This window comes from Gadus chalcogrammus, chromosome 20, assembly GCF_026213295.1.
Source record: "Gadus chalcogrammus isolate NIFS_2021 chromosome 20, NIFS_Gcha_1.0, whole genome shotgun sequence".
In the NCBI taxonomy this organism is placed as follows: domain Eukaryota; kingdom Metazoa; phylum Chordata; class Actinopteri; order Gadiformes; family Gadidae; genus Gadus; species Gadus chalcogrammus.
Genome location: NC_079431.1, coordinates 3,040,449 through 3,060,160, shown reverse-complemented (window position 1 = coordinate 3,060,160; position 19,712 = coordinate 3,040,449). Strand labels below are relative to the sequence as shown.

At 49.1% G+C, this 19,712-nt stretch overlaps 1 protein-coding gene across 2 annotated transcripts in view; it reads left to right on the top strand.

Moving 5' to 3' along the window:
- The first annotated feature begins 138 nt into the window (after positions 1–138).
- The window catches only part of ubr3 (ubiquitin protein ligase E3 component n-recognin 3), a 44,578-nt gene continuing 25,004 nt past the window's right edge, over positions 139–19,712 (top strand). The window contains exons 1-25 of one of the 2 annotated variants that reach the window (XM_056579238.1): positions 139–706; positions 1,165–1,316; positions 1,691–1,843; positions 2,256–2,411; positions 2,499–2,539; positions 3,428–3,494; positions 4,006–4,136; positions 4,655–4,883; positions 6,468–6,647; positions 7,477–7,610; positions 8,268–8,354; positions 8,643–8,708; positions 8,860–8,949; positions 9,108–9,236; positions 9,404–9,456; positions 9,571–9,704; positions 9,799–9,884; positions 10,235–10,376; positions 11,052–11,148; positions 12,566–12,707; positions 13,504–13,608; positions 13,865–14,035; positions 15,256–15,288; positions 16,664–17,154; positions 18,567–18,655. In XM_056579238.1, coding sequence (XP_056435213.1) covers positions 273–706; positions 1,165–1,316; positions 1,691–1,843; positions 2,256–2,411; positions 2,499–2,539; positions 3,428–3,494; positions 4,006–4,136; positions 4,655–4,883; positions 6,468–6,647; positions 7,477–7,610; positions 8,268–8,354; positions 8,643–8,708; positions 8,860–8,949; positions 9,108–9,236; positions 9,404–9,456; positions 9,571–9,704; positions 9,799–9,884; positions 10,235–10,376; positions 11,052–11,148; positions 12,566–12,707; positions 13,504–13,608; positions 13,865–14,035; positions 15,256–15,288; positions 16,664–17,154; positions 18,567–18,655 — 3,592 coding nt within the window. In that variant the 5' untranslated portion in view covers positions 139–272. The remainder of the gene's footprint in view (positions 707–1,164; positions 1,317–1,690; positions 1,844–2,255; positions 2,412–2,498; positions 2,540–3,427; positions 3,495–4,005; positions 4,137–4,654; positions 4,884–6,467; positions 6,648–7,476; positions 7,611–8,267; positions 8,355–8,642; positions 8,709–8,859; positions 8,950–9,107; positions 9,237–9,403; positions 9,457–9,570; positions 9,705–9,798; positions 9,885–10,234; positions 10,377–11,051; positions 11,149–12,565; positions 12,708–13,503; positions 13,609–13,864; positions 14,036–15,255; positions 15,289–16,663; positions 17,155–18,566; positions 18,656–19,712) is intronic. The other variant, XM_056579239.1, reaches the window with a different exon arrangement.

Below are 19,712 nucleotides of genomic sequence, written 5' to 3'. Positions count from 1 at the left end.
ACGAGGAGCAATATCACGAAAAAAAAAACACTGATTATTAAATCTGCGAGTTCGTTGTCATGTAAGAGTAATACACGTTTTAATACTTTTGTTATTGATTATTGACTAGTTTTAAACGTGCTGATTAAATAATGACTGAATCAATAGTGTTTTTGGAGCAGAATAGACAAGCGGGCGTTTACCGTTGGAGGCAACCAACGGTATCGCGAGAAACCGCGAGATCATGGCCATAGCATAACAAAAATAAATTTGTGGACAACAAGCCAGAGTACATGATGGCGGCGTCGCTGCTACGCCGGGATAAGAAAGCCACTGCCGCCCATTTAAAGGCAGACCTCAATCGGACTGACAATTGTGCCGGGGCACGGCAACTCCAAGAGCTGCTCGACACGGTACTGAACCCCGAGACACCGGCCACCGACACCGAGGCTCTGGACTGGTGCAAATGTCTGATCGCAGGAGGAGACGGATTCGATGAGTTCTGCAAGACGGTCCGGTCCTATGACAACGCCACTCTCTGTGGTCTGGTCTGGACGGCCAATTTCGTGGCTTACCGATGCAGGACTTGTGGCATTTCCCCCTGCATGTCATTGTGCGCCGAGTGTTTTAACAACGGCGATCACACGGGCCATGATTTCAACATGTTCCGGAGCCAGGCCGGCGGGGCCTGTGACTGTGGGGACAGTAATGTCATGCGAGAGAGTGGGTGAGTAGACTGCGCGCGCGTGTGTGTGTGTGTGTGTGAGATCTTGACTAATCTGACCGATCATGCACACGCTATTGATTCATCGTTTAGTAGTGTTTTAAGTGGCACGATGACAACATACAGTTTCCTATCATACGAGGCATGCACAATTTCAGTGGTAGTCTTTGATGCATTGTGTATTGGCCAATATAAAAGCCTAATAAAGTATTATTTAATCCATAAAGTGCAATGGGGGTGGTCTTGGATCTATGGATATGGTATTGCCGAAATTGTGTCCTGTCTCTGAATGCAGTCATAGCTTCAATTGCTCAAATTATTTGATTGCTTTTTAACTTGATTCATTTCCTGATAAGGACAACAGGTGAGATTGCAAATAGCAACCGTGACAGGTTACCCATTAGTATTGGTAAGATGCTCTTGCACTTCAACAAGACCTTGGCCTTGTCTTTACCCACCAGGTTTTGTCGAAGGCATCGGTTAAAGACCGGGGAGAATGTGCCATCCGTCCCAAGGGAGCTCCTCTTGATGTCAGAGATGGTCCTCCCTCGATTCATCATCAGCGTCATTCAGTATCTACGGGAAGGATACACTGAGCCAGGTGAAGTCACAGGTGATTATAATGCGATAAAAGTCTGTTCATTACTGCGTTGGAACATCCGAGAGCAAATTTTTTTATCATCTCTTTTTTATTATCTACTGGAATTATGCCAATCCACTAATAGCAGTGGCAGCATGTTCATTTCAGTTTCATGCACTTTACTTCATATTTTGTAAATTAAACACAATAGGAATCTCAAGACATCAGTGCATCATTGTGGATTCTCTTGAAACTGTGGGACTTAGTTAAGCGATTACTACAGTTTATAAGTATTGCAACCAATGTAAATTGCCAATCTTAGATAACCAATCATTTGTTATCAGTAACATTGCTTACACAGGACCAGTCACTTTTTCTTTGCTTGCATATTTATCTTGCCATGCCAGACTCTGGCAGTGAGCGAGACCTGCAGAAGGTTTTACAGCAGCTGGAGCCACAGATCTCCTTTCTAGAAGAGCTGACAAAGATGGGCGGGGCGATGAGGACCGTTCTGACGAAGATCCTGACCAATCAGCAGACGTTCAAAGACCTGAGCATGGGTAATCTTCCCCCAGACCTTTCCCCAATGTGCCTGGCAAGCGCCAGACACTGAAGTATTGCTACTTATTTGTCATGATGCAAGTGCTGAATAAAAAGTACTCCCTTTTGAAAGGGTACGTCTTTTTATAAAAAGATTTGACAACAAAATGCATCTCCTATTATGAAAGTGTTTTTTTTTTTTGTGACGGTTGAGTTATGACTGGACATTCCAACGGATGTGATATATTCAGGTTCTTAAATATTGCACAGATGGCTGACAAGCACATTTCTGAATGCTGTAGATTTGTGGGCGGATTGGGGAGGGGGGGGGGGGGTGGGGGTGCTTGTGCATCTGCAGTTTTTATTTATATATAATACATTTGAAAACAGTGGAATTCACGGTGACGGTTTTGCTTGTATCATTTATTCTAGGCCAGGAAGGCAGTCCTTATGCGAAGCAGAACTATGAAAAGTACTTGTCAGCGTTGAAGAACTCTGGCCTGGTGTCTGTGGAGGAGAAGGCCCTGCCAGCGTCGGCTGAGTCCCCCGCCGGGGAAGAGGAAGCGACGGGGGCCCTAGCCTCCAGCGGTGAGGCTCCTCCCCTTCCATCCTATGGCCCCCCCACAATGCAACACGGTTTAATGGAATCACTCCTTTATGTTTTTGTTTTTCCAGGAGCTGCGGCAGCAGGAAGCCCGGAGGAGGCCAGTAAAGAGGTAAACACGGATTTACAACTAAGTGATGCTTATTAATGTGGCTCTTATGGGCCAGGGTGGTGTGTTTTGTGTTTCGGGTTTTCCATGTTTCTTATTGGTCAGCTGGACTGCTGCACTATAGCTTCAGAGGCCTGAGATCCTTCTTGAATGGTTTATTATTAACCCATTCACCTAATCATGTGTCTGTGTGTCGTTCATGAGACACATGAGAATAAACCTGGGCTGGTGTGTCTTTCTTAAAGATGCTTATACTGAGGCCAGAGTATATATTTGACTAAAGTATATTATGTAACATTTCCGCATTCAAATATCAAAATATGACAGGATAATATTGGTCGTCGTGTACATACACTGAGTTATGTCCCCAAATATTGCCATTAATGTCCAGAGAAATCCATTGTTTTATTCAAGGTAAAGGCGTGTTACTTAGTCATTTCTTGTAGGATTGTTTTGCCCACAGACAGCGCTGTGTTAGACCACATAATCTCATCTAAAGCTGTTTAGCTAGTGAACTCATCTAATGGCAAGTTACCGTTATGTTATTTGCGGCTATTTAATCAGAATGAAATTACATAAGGTGACTCAACACAACGTTAATAAAACATTAATGCATCAACTCCTACGTCATCATGGGTTCTGCCGCAGTCCTGTCGGATAAATCTTCCCCGGCATTGATGGTGAAGGCCGCCATGTTCCCACCCTACTTTACACGGTCATCAAACCACGTGATATTGTTGTGACTGAGCGACCCCTAAAGGCAGACATGACAAATTATACCATCAAGTAACTATCTCACCTTTTCTTTGGGAAAGACGGATGGTCATCCGTGTTTCTATGAATGATTCGACTGGATCCCCTGCTAAGTGTGTTCTGTTCCTCGGTGTGCAGGAGGATCCCGATGGGGGGCAGGCACTTGGGCAGAGGAAGAGGGTGAAGCTGAGCAGCACTACCAAAGGTAACTTCCTCTCCAGCATCATTAACGTAACCTGACCGTTAACTTATCCAGCTTCACTACCATATCATAAACTGGCTATTAACATATCCAGCATCACTAACATAACCTGATCATTTGCATCTCCAGCATCATTAATGCATCATAACCTGACCAGTATCGTTAGTACAACCTGATCATTCTTAAAGAACCGTTCTGGGTGATTAAACCATTGTCTCCTCTTTTAGTAAGACATCTTTACCAATATCATTTGTTGCCCCGGTTCTACTGAAGAGCATTTGGCTTGAGAACACTCCTGCCACGAATGTAAAGAACAGCAATATAGCCTTTTTAGTATTTTGGAATCAATGCTTGTTGTGTGGGAGTTGGACAGTTTACGAAATGTCTTGTTAAATCTTAAGTAAGCGTTGTTTCAGTGAAGCCAGGAGCGAGGGTCACGCTGGTTTGATCACTCTCCCTGACCAGCGTAAGATGTCATGGAAACCATTTCTCGCCATCTCCATTCTGCCCCTAGATACCTCCATTATGGACTCTCTGAAACACAAATGCTTTCTGGAGGAGCTGCTGTTCTGGACCATCAAATATGAGTTCCCCCAAAAGATGGTGACCTTCTTGCTAAACATGTTACCGGATCAAGACTACAAGGTGGGCCTTTATCTTCATGAAATTACTTTGGAATAAGAGATGGTCACAGATCATGTCAAAGATTTGTTTGGCTGCATGACCTGTACAGTGTATTTGTATAATATCTTTACATGATTTAGATGTTCCTATCTTGCAAGTGGCTTCGGATGAGGTACCCTTGCTTCCGATATTTTTATTTTTTCTGTTGTACCTGTGAGGTTTGTTTGCGGTATTACTGATTTTGAAATCTGAAACAAGAAGTCAATAAGTTGGTAATCGGAGACGGGGCGATCAAAAGATCTTCTCGTTGTATCCAAAAACGAAACTAGTATAACCACATCTACTCACAACACATCCTCTGCCTTCTTCTAAAAGCACATCAGCCTTTCACAAAACAAAGGGGTTGGTCCTCACACATTTCATTCAACAACAGGTTAGCAACAGGTATCCACAACAAAGGCGGAGGCTCCACACAGACAGAAGTCAAACCACAGTGTTAAACCCAAACCATCGCTCTCTTCCTGCACGCGCCCCCGCAGATCACCTTCACCAAGACGTTCGTGCAACACTACGCCTTCATCATGAAGACGCTGATGAAGAGCCACGAGTCGGACACCATGTCCAACCGCATCGTGCACATCAGCGTGCAGCTGTTCAGCAACGAGGAGCTGGCCCGCCACGTCACCGAGGAGTGCCAGCTGCTGGACGTCATGGTGACCGTGCTCCTCTACATGATGGAGAGCTGTCTGGTCAAGAGCGAGCTGCAAGGTGGGGCCCTCGCGCCGCACTGCTCGCTAACATATTTGATAAAAAATAGTTATGTAACATTTATGTCTTTATATATAGCTATATTCATTGAATAAGACATGTTATTATTTAATTATTATTTTATATCTCATTTTTCGACTAAAACAAAATGTATATGTTCATAAATAATGTAGTCCACTATATTATTGGATACTTGCAGTTAATTCAGGCACTCTGGATAAACGATCATGTTGGATGACTAACATGTCTCACCGCATGATGAACCCGACAAACACAAAGCCAAAGCCAAAGCCAACAGGAAGTCAATGACACCAGGGTTCGTGCACATAATGTTTTGGCCGGGAGTCAAACACCCGAGCCACTTACCACTGTCTTTCGTGTTTCATACTTTTGGAGCTCCGCCAGAAACGCCTTCTCACCAAGAGGATAGGATAAAACGAGAGTGTTTATTTTGGTCTGGGCTGGTCATTGTTGTAAAAGAGTCTGGTAAACATGTTTAATGAGTCATTCCATGGAAACTTACGGTATGCGTATCGTTTCCTCAACAATACGGTTTCACCAAGCAATAACAATCCTTTCTTCTCCATGCAAGGCTAGAATCACATTAAACCACCTACTTTCACAACTTTGAACTGCTGATAAAGAAGTATTTTCTTCAGCCATACACTTAGATCAGGGGTCACCAACTTTTTTTAACCTGAGAGCTACTTCATGGGTACTGAGTAATACGAAGGGCACCCAGTTTCATACACTCTTCTGAAATAACAAATTTGCTCAGTTTGCCTTTAGTTATATATTACTATTAATGATGATTACTGATACTCATCTATGTGAAACATGTTAATTAATTAAATCATGTTAATGATTTCTCACAATAATTATCAACAATGACTTAAAAAAGGTGGGAAAGAGTTGTTCAAGAATGAGTAGTGCTATGTTTAGAACCGGCCTGCGGGCGCCTCATGTGGTCCTTGCGGGCGCCATGGTGCCCGCGGGCACTGTGTTGGTGACCCCTGACTTAGATGAAAGACGGGTAACGTCTCGTAGTCTACCAGTCCACCTCTACCTGGTGGACTGAAGAAGCAATACGTGGTTCTTGTACCTTCTGGTGTTGACGAGGATCTGGGTCATTTCCTGACTACGCTCAATGTAGGGATATCATGGTGCTCGGTTTGAGTCATTTCCTGACTACGCTCTATGTATGGATATCATTGTGCCCGGCGTAACGTACATTTCGGAGCGGCATATGGCTGAGGAGCTAGGGTGGGTTCGCTGGTAACGGGAAGGTCGCAAGTTCGATCCCCGGCTCCTCCTAGCTGGGTCGAGGTGTCCCTGAGCGAGACGCCTCACCCTGACTGCTCACGACGAGCTGGCTGTCTGCTTGCATGGTCGACTCCACCGTCGGTGTGGGAATGTGTGCATGAGTGTGCGAATGTTTGGCAGTATTGTAAAGCGCTTTGAGTGGCCATTAGTTGGAAAAAGCGCTGTATAACTGCAGTCCAATAACCATTCCCTCACGCATACACGCCCATGTCCTGTGAGCTCTGTGTATCCCAACTCCCTCTCGTGTGTCCCCATCTCCAGACGAGGAGAAGAGCCGCCATGTGGTGGTGAACTGCGGCGAGGCGCTGCTGAAGAACAACACCTACTGGCCGCTGGTCAGCGACTTCATCAACATCCTGTCCCACCAGAGCGTGGCCAAGAAGTTCCTGGAGGACCACTCCCTGCTGATGCTCTGGATGAGCTTCGTCTCCTTCTTCCAAGGCGAGAGAACGTCTTACACCACACTTTTAATCTTTATTTTTCCCAAGGATTCATATGATTTTATTTAGAAGTTTTATACTGTTTATTGGGTCTATTCTATATTTTTTTCAACCGTACCTTTTCCTGGAATAATTCTCTTAACACACACTTTGTTAATAATTAGGTGATTGCTGCAAGCAGCGGCTCAACTATTTTGATTCTTCTTGGGCTTTATTCCAAGACATCGTTCCCAGTCAGTCTAAAGTCTGGCCGCATGCATTGATAGACGCCACTATTAAATCACCTGCATCAACACTGGCTCATGAAACAATTTGCTGTGATGGCGTCTGACTCATTGTCTGGCTCTTGGATTTATGGTTCGTGCTCCTGTACTGGAGTTTGCCCTCCGGCCCTAAAAATACCCCCAGCCCTGCGTCGAGGCCGTGGGCCGGTGGCTGGTGGCTCGAGTATCGCCTTACTGCTAGTTAGTCACAGAGCGCCACTGTAACGCTGCACACGTGTCGCCTGATTGGCTGGCTGCAATCAATCTGGTCGTGTCTGAGATTGACTTGAAAGGAATTCTGATGTTTAAATCAAATGTGTTCGTTTAATGCGACAAGTTTTAGCTCTGTGGTAAAACCGTTGATCCGTTTTAGGTCCGGTGAATAGGATTTCTCATTTCGTTTTCCATAATGGAGAATAGTGTGTGTGTGTGTGTGTGTGTGTGTGTGTGTGTGTGTGTGTGTGTGTGTGTGTGTGTGTGTGTGTGTGTGTGTGTGTGTGTGTGTGTGTGTGTGTGTGTGTGTGTGTGTGTGTGTGTGATCTGTGGTGCTCCGACGGGCTCCTGCAGGGATGAACCTGAACAAGAGGGAGATGAACGAGCACGTGGAGTTCGAGTCCCAGACGTACTACGCAGCCTTCGCGGCTGAACTGGAGGCCTGTGCCCAGCCCATGTGGGGGCTCCTCACACACTGCAAGGTCAAAGTGAGTATGGAGGAGAAGTTTTAAAGGTCCCGTAGGTACGATTTCACAGTTGTAATGAGAGAGCGGGAGAGAGAGCGGAAGAGGGCATGATTTTGAAACTAAACAGCCCAAAATACATTGTCACCTCCCTCTCAGCTCCCCCCCACCCTCCCTCCCTAAGGTTCTCTGCTATTTAGATCTGCTTCACGCACCTGTGATTGACATGCAGGATGGATTCCCTGAACCGATAGGGGAAGAAAAGCCCTGAGTGGTCAGACACGAGCCGGGAGCGGTCTAACATCTAAATGGGCTCATACAGAGGCTGTTGGGGAAACAACCGGAACCGTTATTCAGGCAGAGCCTTTCATTCACTAAAAGCTGATGGATGGCGAGGCGATTTCTAACAGATTACACTGAAATGACAGAACTTAAATCTTACATACAGCACTTTTTTTTTCAAAACAAAAGTCTTTTCTTCAAGTATAATTGTTGACAATTTCAAACACAAATTATCTTAGCGAAAAAATCATGGATAATATGGACATCTTCTCATTTTCCTGCTTTTTTTTTTTAACCCCACTACACATTTTGAGGAAGCTCTTCAACAGTTTCTTACCACATTGTTGCAGATATGGTCTGCGCCGTTGTAAAGTCTCCTTCGTGTCCACATGTCTGCAGGAGACTCAAGAATACACTAAGACGGTGGTGCGCTACTGCCTGGAGGCTCTGCAGCTGTGGTTTGATGCTATCGGCTTTGTGGACGAGGTAAATCACAAGGACACACAGACACATACACACGCTCGCACACACATTCACAGACATATTCAGTGATCCATTCACACAGTCACACAGACACAGATACACACACACATTCACGCACACACACACACACACACACACACACACATTCACACAGACACATTCACACGCTCCAATAGACACATTCACACACGCCCACACAGACACATTCACACACATATTCACATTCTTTTGGCCACAAATTATGATTTCAATTACGGCGTGCGTTTCTTATGCGTCCTGTATGGTTTGCAGCCTGCACCAAACCAGGTGACCTTTCACCTGCCCCTACATCGCTACTACGCCATGTTCCTCAGCAAGGTAGGGCACTCTTTACACACTAATCCAACGACTGCCCTGTCTACCGCTTGCAAAGACTTTATCGACTTCGGGGTCAAAATAATAACCTTGTAATAAAATAAAATGCGTTATCTCGATCTTGTCAACGATTTTTCAACCTCTTCTTCAACAGGCGGTGAAGTGCCAAGGCCTTGACCTGGACAGCCTTCTGCCCGACCAGGAGATGTTGATGAAGATCATGGTGCATCCATTACAGATTCAGGTCCGTCGCCCCCTCATTCCCCTCAGTCCCCATGAAAACCTACTGTCTCTGTGGTGGCTCCCTTTTGTTTGCCAAGAGCCACGGAATATTCCGGCAGCGTTCCCACTGTGTGCTCACTGCTGTTGTTGTTGTTGTTGTTGTTGTTGTGGGGTGTCCAGGCAAGCCTGTCGGAGATCCACAGCAACATGTGGGTCAGGAACGGGCTGCAGATCAAGGGCCAGGCCATGACCTACGTGCAGTCGCACTTCTGCAACTCCATGATCGACCCCGACATCTACCTGCTGCAGGTGGGAGAGAGCGTCTCGCATTCGCACCCGAGATCAGGGCCCTTGAGATCCTGAGGAACAGGACTCTTGAGTGTCCTGACTGTAATGGGAAGAACACCCTGTTGGGAAAACGCCCTGTTTAGAATTTGACAACCCCCATTTTATTTGGTGCCCGGTTTGTTTTTCAGGTTTGCGCATCAAGGCTGGATCCTGATTACTTCATCTCATCTGTGTTTGAGAGGTACTTTTGAATGATGGTATTTTTTATGTTATGATGTCCTCGGCAGCATACCCTGATCTCTGTCTCTCTCTCTCTCTCTCTCTCTCTCGCTCTCGCTCTCGCTCTCTCTCTCAGGTTCAAAGTGGTGGACCTGCTCACCATGGCGTCCGTGCACCAGAACGCCCTGCTGGACTCTGAGCAGGAGAGGCCGATGCTGGAGGGTGCCCTGACCTTCCTGGTCATCCTCACCAGCCTCCGCCTCCACCTGGGTAGGCTGTGCTGCGGGAGACGCTGCTCTGTAATCAGACCCGTCCTGCTGCCGCTGACTCACCCTTCCTGTTTGGGCTCTCTTGTCGACCACAGGGATGACGGACGACGAGATCCTCCGCTCCGAGATGGTGTCGCAGCTCTGCATGAACGACCGCACCCACAGCTCGCTGCTGGACCTCGTATCCTTCCTCAGAACCACAATATGGACACGTTTGATTGCTACCGTATAGTCCTTTCCTAGGCCGGTTCGATGCATTACAAAGTCATAGAATCAAAATGGTAAAGAATGCTATAGATGTCCATAAAATGTTTGATTAAAAGCATAAAATCATACAAACTAAGTGGGGGGGACAAGTAGGAGAGATGGATGTTTAGAGACATTCTCAGTTATTTGTGCGTTCTGAGTGCCGTTTCCTTCACTCCCTGACGCTAGCTCCCTGCGTTCGCCCGCTACTCTGCCGTATGTTTGGTGAACTGCATGTGTGTCCAAACCTGCCCGTCCTGCTTCCGTAACCACTAACCCGCTAAGATCCCCGAGAACCCCAACCCCAAGAGCGGCATCGTGCCGGGGAGCTGCAGCTTCGAGGAGATGCTCTCGGCGGTGGCGGACTTCAAGGCCCCCGTGTTCGAGCCCGGAGGCTCCATGCAGCAGGGCATGTACACCCCTAAAGGTGAGGCTCCATGCAACAGGGCACGTACACCCCTAAAGATGAGACTCTGTGCAGGTGGCGTTGTCCAAATTCTCCCTAAATGAATCCATAGATAAATAAGTCATCATGATTGATAGATAGTTTGTGTACCTCCCTAGAGTCCCCTACGTTAGGTTAGCTGGTCTAAACCAGGACACCGTGTTGTAGGAGTGTTGTGTTGTTAGTCTGCTGAAACAGGCTGGGATGGCAGGACCCACTGAGAGCCCCACTAGACTCCTCCTTAATCTACTGTACGTCTTCAAGCACAATATGGCGGTTTACTCTTTGTTACTCAATGGCCTTGGAAGAGTCATTATGCTTTATGATAATATGCCTTTTATAGATCCTGTCTGGAATCAGGATGCTTAATTGCTTACATTTTAATTACACATTGTACAATAAACTATTTTATACGGTTCGTAAAAAATTATCTTCTCTGTGATCCCAGTTACATGGAACCATTACAAAAGACTCTGTTGTTGACAATTTAAAAAAAATAAGGGTTTTAACGATTCTAGGATATTACACGAAGGCTGTCGTTTATCTGTAAACGGCCACTTGGGGGCAGGCTTGTGTCACTTACGGCGCTGAGGGGGAAAACACGAAAAGGCTAAAGCACATCTTTGTCCTTTTCCCGCCCTTTCCCCCCTTGATCAGCGGAGGTGTGGGAGAAGGAGTTTGACCCCATCATGGTGGTGCTCAGAACGGTCTACCGACGAGACGTCCAGTCGGCAATGGACCGATACGCAGCTTTGTAAGTCAACACTATCCTGATCCTCTTGAACATAGACGGCTTAAATCAAGAGGGCCGATACACATCTTGAAGGCTTGGCTCACACCCATTCCCAGACCTTTTTTTTTAATTGAATTTAACTCTATTTATCTGATGATTTGACGTTCCTATAATGGCCAGCTCTGCCCACCAGACGGTAATCCAGGGGTTCCTTCTGTCCACTGGCTGGCGGAGAGCCGGCCGAAGAAGGTCAGGGGAAGGCGGTCATGGGGGTTACTTCCAATTAGAAGAACGTCAGGCTGAATCAATAATTCAAGTCCACTTGTGATAGACTCGGGGATATACCTCTTGGGAGATTGCAGCGCGGAAAGTCTCTGAAGACGGATGTGCCGGTGGAGCCCAGAGGAGATGTAGCCTGGTTAATATATTTAGCCTCACTAAAGGATACGAAGCGCAAACGTTTTTTCATTTTTATCCTGTTGTTTCTGGATAGATAAGGCAGATTACATTGCGAATCTGATTAATGGCGTTTTTTTTTTTATTTTTTTCGCTTACTTTGTTTGTAATTGCCCAGGAAACAAGAGAAGGCAATTACATGTTACTAACGACGGTAGTCTCTCCGTCGGAGGAGACATGATGAATACAGATTATCAGCGTGGTTTTAATGAATCCATGAGTCCCACCGGCGTGTTGACATTGCTTGACAACACAAGAGAAAACGTTTCTCCTTGAAACGCCGCTGCGGGCCGTCCATGGCTCCCCTCCAGACGATGATAGCGGGCTTATGCTGCTTGTCCATACACTTTGACTATGATGGATCGCCTGTCACGCCCTGCTGTTTTCCCCCCTTCTTCTTCTTCTTCCATTTTCATATATCCATGATCCTTTCACTGCTAATAGAGTGGGAGCCCTTGGTTGCCTGCGGGCTGCTCTGTTGCCGACTAAAAGCTTTTTGTGCGGTGAATTACTCGAGTTAGATGTCACACCATTAAACCCGTATTAACTCTTTGTGCGGAGGGCTAACTATGTCGGCGAGTGACGGCTGCACCCTCGCGTGTACGCCTAATGGACGGGGCCCGCCTCCGTGTCTCACTCCCCATCGCCCGCGTCCACACAGCAACCCCTCAGACGTGACTCAATGTCACGACAGCAAGGACGCGGACAGCGCAGACAGCGGCAGATATTTCCGTTCCGCACCCTTTCGGTTTCATTGCTGTCCCGAAGCCATGTTTGGGCAGATGTGTGATTTGAATAACACTTGTGTGATAGAGGTCAAGACCAAAATGGAGGTCTTCTCCACAGAGGTCAAGTGTCTATCTATCTGCCACTTGTTAAGACACGCAGGAGATAAAAGCATTTCATGAAAGATGTTGACGACCGGATACACCGAATTACGGTCGGTCTTGTCTGTCATTCAACACTGTGTCTTGTCATTCAGTTTGAAGCAGTCTGGGATTCACACTGGCAACCCCTGGCCCCCTTACAAGGAGAGGAGTCCCCTGCACCCGAGCTACAAGGGCCTGGTCCAGCTTCTGCACTGCAAGACCCTCCACATCGTCATATTCACGCTCCTCTACAAGGTGGGCGTCTGCACTGTATTCATATTAGTATTAATATTATTATATAACATCTGCACATTGTCATCCGCATGCTCCTCTACAAGGTGGGCGTCTGCACTGTATTAATATTAGTATTAATATTATTATGAAGCGAGGATAGTGTTGTGGGCTAGAGTGTTGGACTTCCAGCTCTAACGGCCTGGGTGAGATGTCTGCAATAAAGATACAAGATGAAACTTAAATTTTTGTGGAGTGGAAGAATCGAACGGCCGAGAAATAGTTTAACCACATTTGTGGGAGTGTGGATGTTTTAGTGTGTCTTTGGATGAAGGCGGGTTAAAGCAGCCTCAACCGGTTGAGTCGGAGAGGTCTCTGGGGCCGGGAGTGGCTGCCAAATGGTCGACTCTCTGCCGTTTGCTAGCGTCCGGTGTTAGTGGAGGAGCTCTCTGCAGCCTCGCTCCGGCTGCTCGGTAGACTTCAGGCCTCTGATGGGACTGTGGGTCTCTCTGGAGGGGAAGTGTCTGATGAATGAGTCCATGGCAGTAATGCTACACCTGTATATATGCGCTCAATCATTCGGGTGAAGAAGAATTGATGATCGCCCAGTGGTGTAGTGAGGCTGTTTTAAGTGATCACGGTTAAATGATGCAAGACGAGTTGTGGCATGTGTAATTTAAAGCAAAGACAAAACCGCTGTCTCATTGTTTTAAATGAATAAATCTTTTTTTTTTAATCTATACCAAGTTCTATACCAAAAGTTTCACAACGGATCTCCTCGTAGTGTTCTTAAACTAAATGTGGTACTGGTTTGTTGCAGATCTGGATGGACCACCAGAACATGTCTGAGCACGTGCTCTGCATGGTGCTGTACCTCATCGAGCTGGGCCTGGACAACCAGGACCAGGAGCACAAGGAGGAGGAGGTGGGTACCGGACACACCGCGATGAAGAACACACACACACACACACACACACACACACACACACACACACACACACACACACACACACACACACACACACACACACACACACACACACACACACACACACACACACACACACACACACACACACACACACACACACACACACACACACACACACACACACACACACACACACTCCAGTGTTCTCCAGCGGCTTCTTGACGCGGTCTCTCCCCCCCCCCCCCCCCAGGAGCCCTGCATCGAGGAGCACTGCCACGACAGCTGGTTCCCGGGCACCAGCCTCCTGTCCAACCTGCACCACGTCATCAACTTCGTCAGGGTCCGGGTCCCCGAGACCGCCCCCGAGGTCAAGAGGGAGCCCCCGCCCAGTACGAGTACCGAGGCGACCTCCTTTGGTCCGGTAAGGAGGCTCGGCTGGCTTATTAGTGAAGCTACTCCCTTTAGTAAGGAGGCTAGGCTGGCTTATTAGTGAAGCTGCTTCCTTTGGTAAGGAGGCTCACTTGCTAGTGAAGCGCCCTCCTTTGGTCCGGTTAAGGACGCTAGACTGGCTTGTTAATGATGCTGCTTCCTTCGTTAAGGAGGCTAGGCTGGCTTGTTAATGATGCTGCTTCCTTCGTTAAGAAGGCTCACTTGTTATTCAAGCTACCTCCTTAGTTAAGGAGACTAGGCTGGCTTGTTAGTGAAGCTACTTCCTTCGGTCCAGAGAAGGAGACTAAGCTGGCTGGGTGAGCTCGTTAAGGAAGCTTCTGGACTACCGTGACGCACTTTTACAAAAATCTGTTTTTAATATGGGGCACAACAATTCTTTCGGTTTAAATGTGTGGTTGGCTTGTGCCCTCCACTTGTCTGGTTGTACTGCTGAGCTGTGCACAGTCATGGCTTCCCTCGTCTCTAAGGTTCCTTTAACCCAGGGGTGCCCAACCAGTCGATCGCGGTCTACCAGTAGATCGCCGACAGATCCCAAGTCGATCGCGAGGGGTGAAGAAAAAAAAAAAAAAAAAGTTTTTTTTTATTTTTTTTAATGAAATTAAATTTGCGCGGGACATATACGCGCGGTAGCGCATGTGCTGTTAACAGCAGTTGAAAGCCGTCAACAGTAGTTACACACTCCTAAACGTTGGCATGGCTGAGGGGAAACAAGCTAAGACCTACCATTTTCACCCTGAGTGGGAGGAAGATTATTGATTAGCGTTGAGAAGGTGCAGTGCGCAGACGGAATGAAACCCCCACTGAAGTCCGTAGGTTCACGATACAACCCCCCCCCCCCCCCCCCCCCCCCCCGTCAACAATTGTTCTCTACCCCCCCCCCCCCCCTGGCTTGAAGGTAGGTTTGCTGGTAGATCTCGGGAGGTTGGCTACTTGAAAAGTAGATCTTGGGTCAAAAAAGGTTGGGCACCCCTGCTTTAACCATTAACACCCATGGTAGTTCCATAGCCACCCTCACCACCGGATGTAAACATTTTAATAATATTCCTAGTTTATTCATTTCATTCCTCGGCTCTGGGCAGATTGCAATATTGCTCCGCAGCCTATTATGGTTGCTGGTCCCGTCATGCTAATCATCTCATCTCATTCCTGGTTGTGTTGTGTTTGTTCCACGCCGCTGTCCTTGCGCTGCAGGCGTCCCGGCGTCTCTCGGGGAACTGGCGAGAGGTAGCTGTTTGCATCCCTGTCTGCGCAAAAGGCGTCCCCGAAGCCTTTTGATTTAACGAGACCGCATGTCTCCCTGACAGCATAACACTGTGTTATGTTGTTTATGCGCGTGGCGTGGGTTTTATTGTGCATCGCGTTTCCCTCGTTTCGTTTTCATTTTCTCTTTGTGCGTGTGTGTGTGTGTGTGTGTGTGTGTGTGTGTGTGTGTGTGTGTGTGCGTGCCCTAGAGCCACCGAAGCAGCAGTCCACGCACATGCACTCATTCACACACCAAGGACATACATGCATCCTGTTTGTGTGTGCGCTAGCATTCCATTCACACAGCAAGTGTGTGTGTGTGTGTGTGTGTGCGTGTGTGTGTGTGTGTGTGTGTGTGCGCGCGCGCCGTGTACGAGGCCGGTGAAGCGTGGGCCCCTCGTCTTCTCGAGGGCTGAGACTAATTACGTGTGTAACGCAGCGCTCGGTAAATGCTTTTTAACCGCATGTCGGCGTGATGGATGTCGCTGTGACCGGCCCGTATGATGTATGTATATTTAACGGGCTCCCGCCCTGGCTTCCTGTCAGCCGGGGTCACGGCAACACCTCCACTCAATCCACCTGCTTCTGCATCCCCGTGATTACACGCTTCCCTCCGCTGGGGGAAGGTAAACACTCCTCTACTCCGAGGGGAGCTTCCTGAACTCGACGCATCAGCAATTATATGTTATAATTTGTCTGCCAAAACGTGACGACGAGGGGCGTGTGGTTTCCATTGGGCTGCTCACCCGTCGATATGAATGTTTTTAAACGGTTTGAAACGTCTGTGTGCCGTGTGAACGTGTTAAGCGTTTTATTTATTTAAACGTTTTCTGCAGGGTCATGCAAAAAATGTTTTTTTGCATGCGACTCTTCCGAGTGTGGAGGGCTTCGGTTTCTGCTGCTGGGGACCCTATGAGCTCCCTCCTGTGTGTCTAACGGAGCGTCTCTCTGTCTCTGACTCTCCCTCTGACTCTCTCTCTCTCTCTGTTTCTCTGTCTCTGTCTCTCTCTCTCTCTCTCTCTCTCTCTCTCTCTCTCTCTCTCTCTCTCTCTCTCTCTCTCTCTCTCTCTCTCTCTCTCTCTCTCTGTCTCTGTCTCTGTCCCTCTGTGTCTGTCTCTGTTTCTCTCTCTCTCTCTCTCTCCTCGTCTCTCTCTCTCTGTCTCTGTCTCTCTCTGTGTCCCTCTGTCTCTGTCTCTGTCTCTCTCCTCATCTCTCTCTGTCTCTCTGTGTCTCTCTGTCTCTGTCTCTCGCTCTGTCTCTCTCTCTGTCTCTCTGTGTCTCCTTGTGTCTCTCTCTCTCTCTGTCTGTCTCTCTCCTCGTCTCTCTCTCTCTCTCTCTCTCGTCTCTGTGGTTTCAGAACCTCCGCGAGGCGCAGGTCTTCAGCCTGGTGGCCGAGCGCCGCAGGAAGTTCCAGGAGATCATCAACCGCAGCAGCACGGAGGCCAGCGCCCAGGTGGTGCGGCCCAAGAGCTCCTCCACCCGCTGGGTCCCGCCGGGCACGCCGCCCCAGCTGGTGACGGAGATCCTGGAGGTGCGCGAGAGCATGCTGTCGCTGCTCATCAAGCTGCACCAGAAGCTGTCGGCCAAGCAGAACTCGCTGCCCGCCGGGTGGCTGGAGGAGGCAGCGGCGGCCAAGGCGGCGGCGGCGGCGGGGGGGGGGCCCGCAGACGCCGGGCGCCACACCCATGGCGACGGCATCACCGCCATCGAGCGCATCCTGACCAAGGCGGCCGGATGCAGCCGCCACAGCCAGCGCAGCATCCAGGAGATCTGCGGGAAGGTGTGCCCCCCCGTGCCCCCCAAGAAGAGCAGCCCCGCAGACAAGAAGACCCTGGATAAGGAGGAGAGGTACGGAGACATGCCGATAGATGCCTCAACGTGTGTGTGTTACTAAATATACAGTGTATACACTAACGTGAAGACCATGGAAATAGTGGAGAGATATGGCTAAATGTATAATGTAAACCTTAAAATATATTATTTAATAAAAGTGTGGTGCCTTTGGATAGATAAAAAGTTTAATCCCAAAGGTAATAGTTTTTAAGTAGCCAAGTATCAAACGGTGAGATGAACGGGGGACAAACTACACAGACAAAAGCAATCCCAAGATAATATTTGGCGGACACTATTTATCCAAAGAGTCTCAGACTACCGTGAGCCGTATACGTTCCATAGCATCGGCGGGGAATCGAGCCCCTAACCCTGGCCGGGTCTCAACGTCGTGCTCTACCCATTGGGCTAAACGGCACCAACGTACTCGCCCCACCCTTTGGGTGTCACGCACTCAGGAGTCGTCCCACGGAGCACATTCACGAATCATTACAATCTCTTTGATTTTCAGTCCCCTGCCCCCTCCCTCCCTCCCTCCCTCCCCCTTCCCCACTCCTTCCCTCTCCCGCACCCCCTTCCCTCCTCCCTCCCTCCCTCCCTCCCTCCCTCCCTCTCCCCTCGGTCTCGTGTAATGATGATGGAACGGGCCATAACCAGCTCATAACGACCGGGTCTCTGACGCGACTCGACCCGACCCTGGAGACGGGAAGAAAAAAAACAAAAAAACAGGGTACTAGCGACTCTCTCTCCCTTCTCTCACAAGGACTGTGGCCGTCGTCAAGGCGACGGCGGTGGCTAGGCTATGCGGCGGCGGCGGCGGAGGCGTGAAGCCGCCGGGGGCGGGCCCATCCCTCAGGCTGCTTGTCGGCGGCCCTGGAGCTGTCAGCGCAGCGCGCTGGGCCGCGGCGTTCCTGTCAGCGCTTGTTTATGTCCTCTTATTAGGGGACTCAATTTACAGTCCGCCCCATGCCCCGCCGCGCCCCCCCCCCCCCCCGCCCCCCCCACCACCACCACCACCACCGCGTAGCGCCGCGTTAGCCCGGTCGTTAACCCCTCACGGCCCGCCTGACACTAGCACACGGCCGGGCGGAGGGGAGAGAAAAAGAATCCTAATAGCCCCACGGAAGGTTAATTGTGTCGGCGGCGTGCTGCCGCTGCCGGTGGTGCCGCTGCCGGTGGTTAAGGCTCTCTGCCCGGGCCGCGTGCTTCGTGTTCACCGCTTGATGCCCGAAAGACGACGCGCGCGGTTTTAGAACCCTGTTTCCATGGCGACGCATTAGCAACCAGGGTACGGTCGATTTGGTTAGCGTCGGACCTGAAAGCTTTTTATGAAGGGGACGTTCGGGAAATGTATTCGGAATTAAGTCGTGAGCGCTTGGTTGTGCGTTGGTAAACAACCGTTGGGTTGTGTTCTCTCTCTGGTCTTCCAGGCGTACGAGGGCCCGGGAACGGCAGCAGAAGCTGCTGGCCGAGTTCGCCTCCAGGCAGAAGAGCTTCATGGAGACCGCCATGGACGTCGGTAAGGGCAGACGGGTGTTGTTTTACACCTCGTCCTCTCCGTTTAATGGCAGGGTTTCACACTCGCTTACACACTCATCCGCTCTCTACACTTCAGCAAGGTCACAGGCTTTTCCCGTCCAAGGGGAAATCAATGCTGCGTGATTTTTGCATGCGGTGGTTGAAGCAGGACATCCACAGTAAATAGTGTTTTAATTGCATTAATGGACATTCATTTACAGTACTACTCCTGGCCCTGGAAACCGAAAAATCGTCAATCAATGGATCATGTCGCATGTCCTTTTAACGGCTTCCTCAGCCATTTCCCATCAAAAACCTCTCAGCCAGGCTCCGTATTCGGTCTGAAGCCAAGCCTGATGGCTCGTAGAGAGGCATAGTACGGTGGTAGCGTCCTTGGTGTCTGTAGTGGCACATTAGTTTGATAGCTTTTTAGTTGCACCTTATTGTATAAAAATAAACATAGGGACACCTTGGTGGGTGTTTATACTCTTGTTTATTACATTTTGTGTCGTGCGTTAAACTTTGACAGTCCTTGAAGTACAGCTGCTCTGGCTTGGTGTCAGTAAAGCAAAGTGACTCCGCCCCCCCCCCCCCCTGGGGTCCACTGGGGCCCCTGGGGGCCAGTTAGGAGGGGGGGGGGGGGTCACCCAGGATCAGGGCACTAACGTTGTGTCGGACTCCAGGGTCCGCCCTTGCACGGCGTGGTTAGTGGGAGAAAGATGGCCGCCGTGATGCGACTCGTCGACCAGTGGGGGGAGGGGGGGGGGTCCACAATAGTGCCTCCTGCTGTGGAGGCACGGTAGCGCCTCCCTCTGGCTCCCTGCCGCCGTCTCTGCGTCACCTTCGGCTCCGTTCCGGGGATAATGAAGCCCGTTTCGGCACAGACGCAAAATACAGTTTTTAATTTTTGACGTTAGCCCGATACGAAGCGAGGGGGAAAATACAGCCCCGCTACTATGGTGTCTTTGCTCCGTTAAAACAATACGACTCTGTTTCTACTTTGGGTCGAACGACGCTAAGTTTGAGCTGAATTCGGTGTCTGTGTGCTTTGGGTTCAC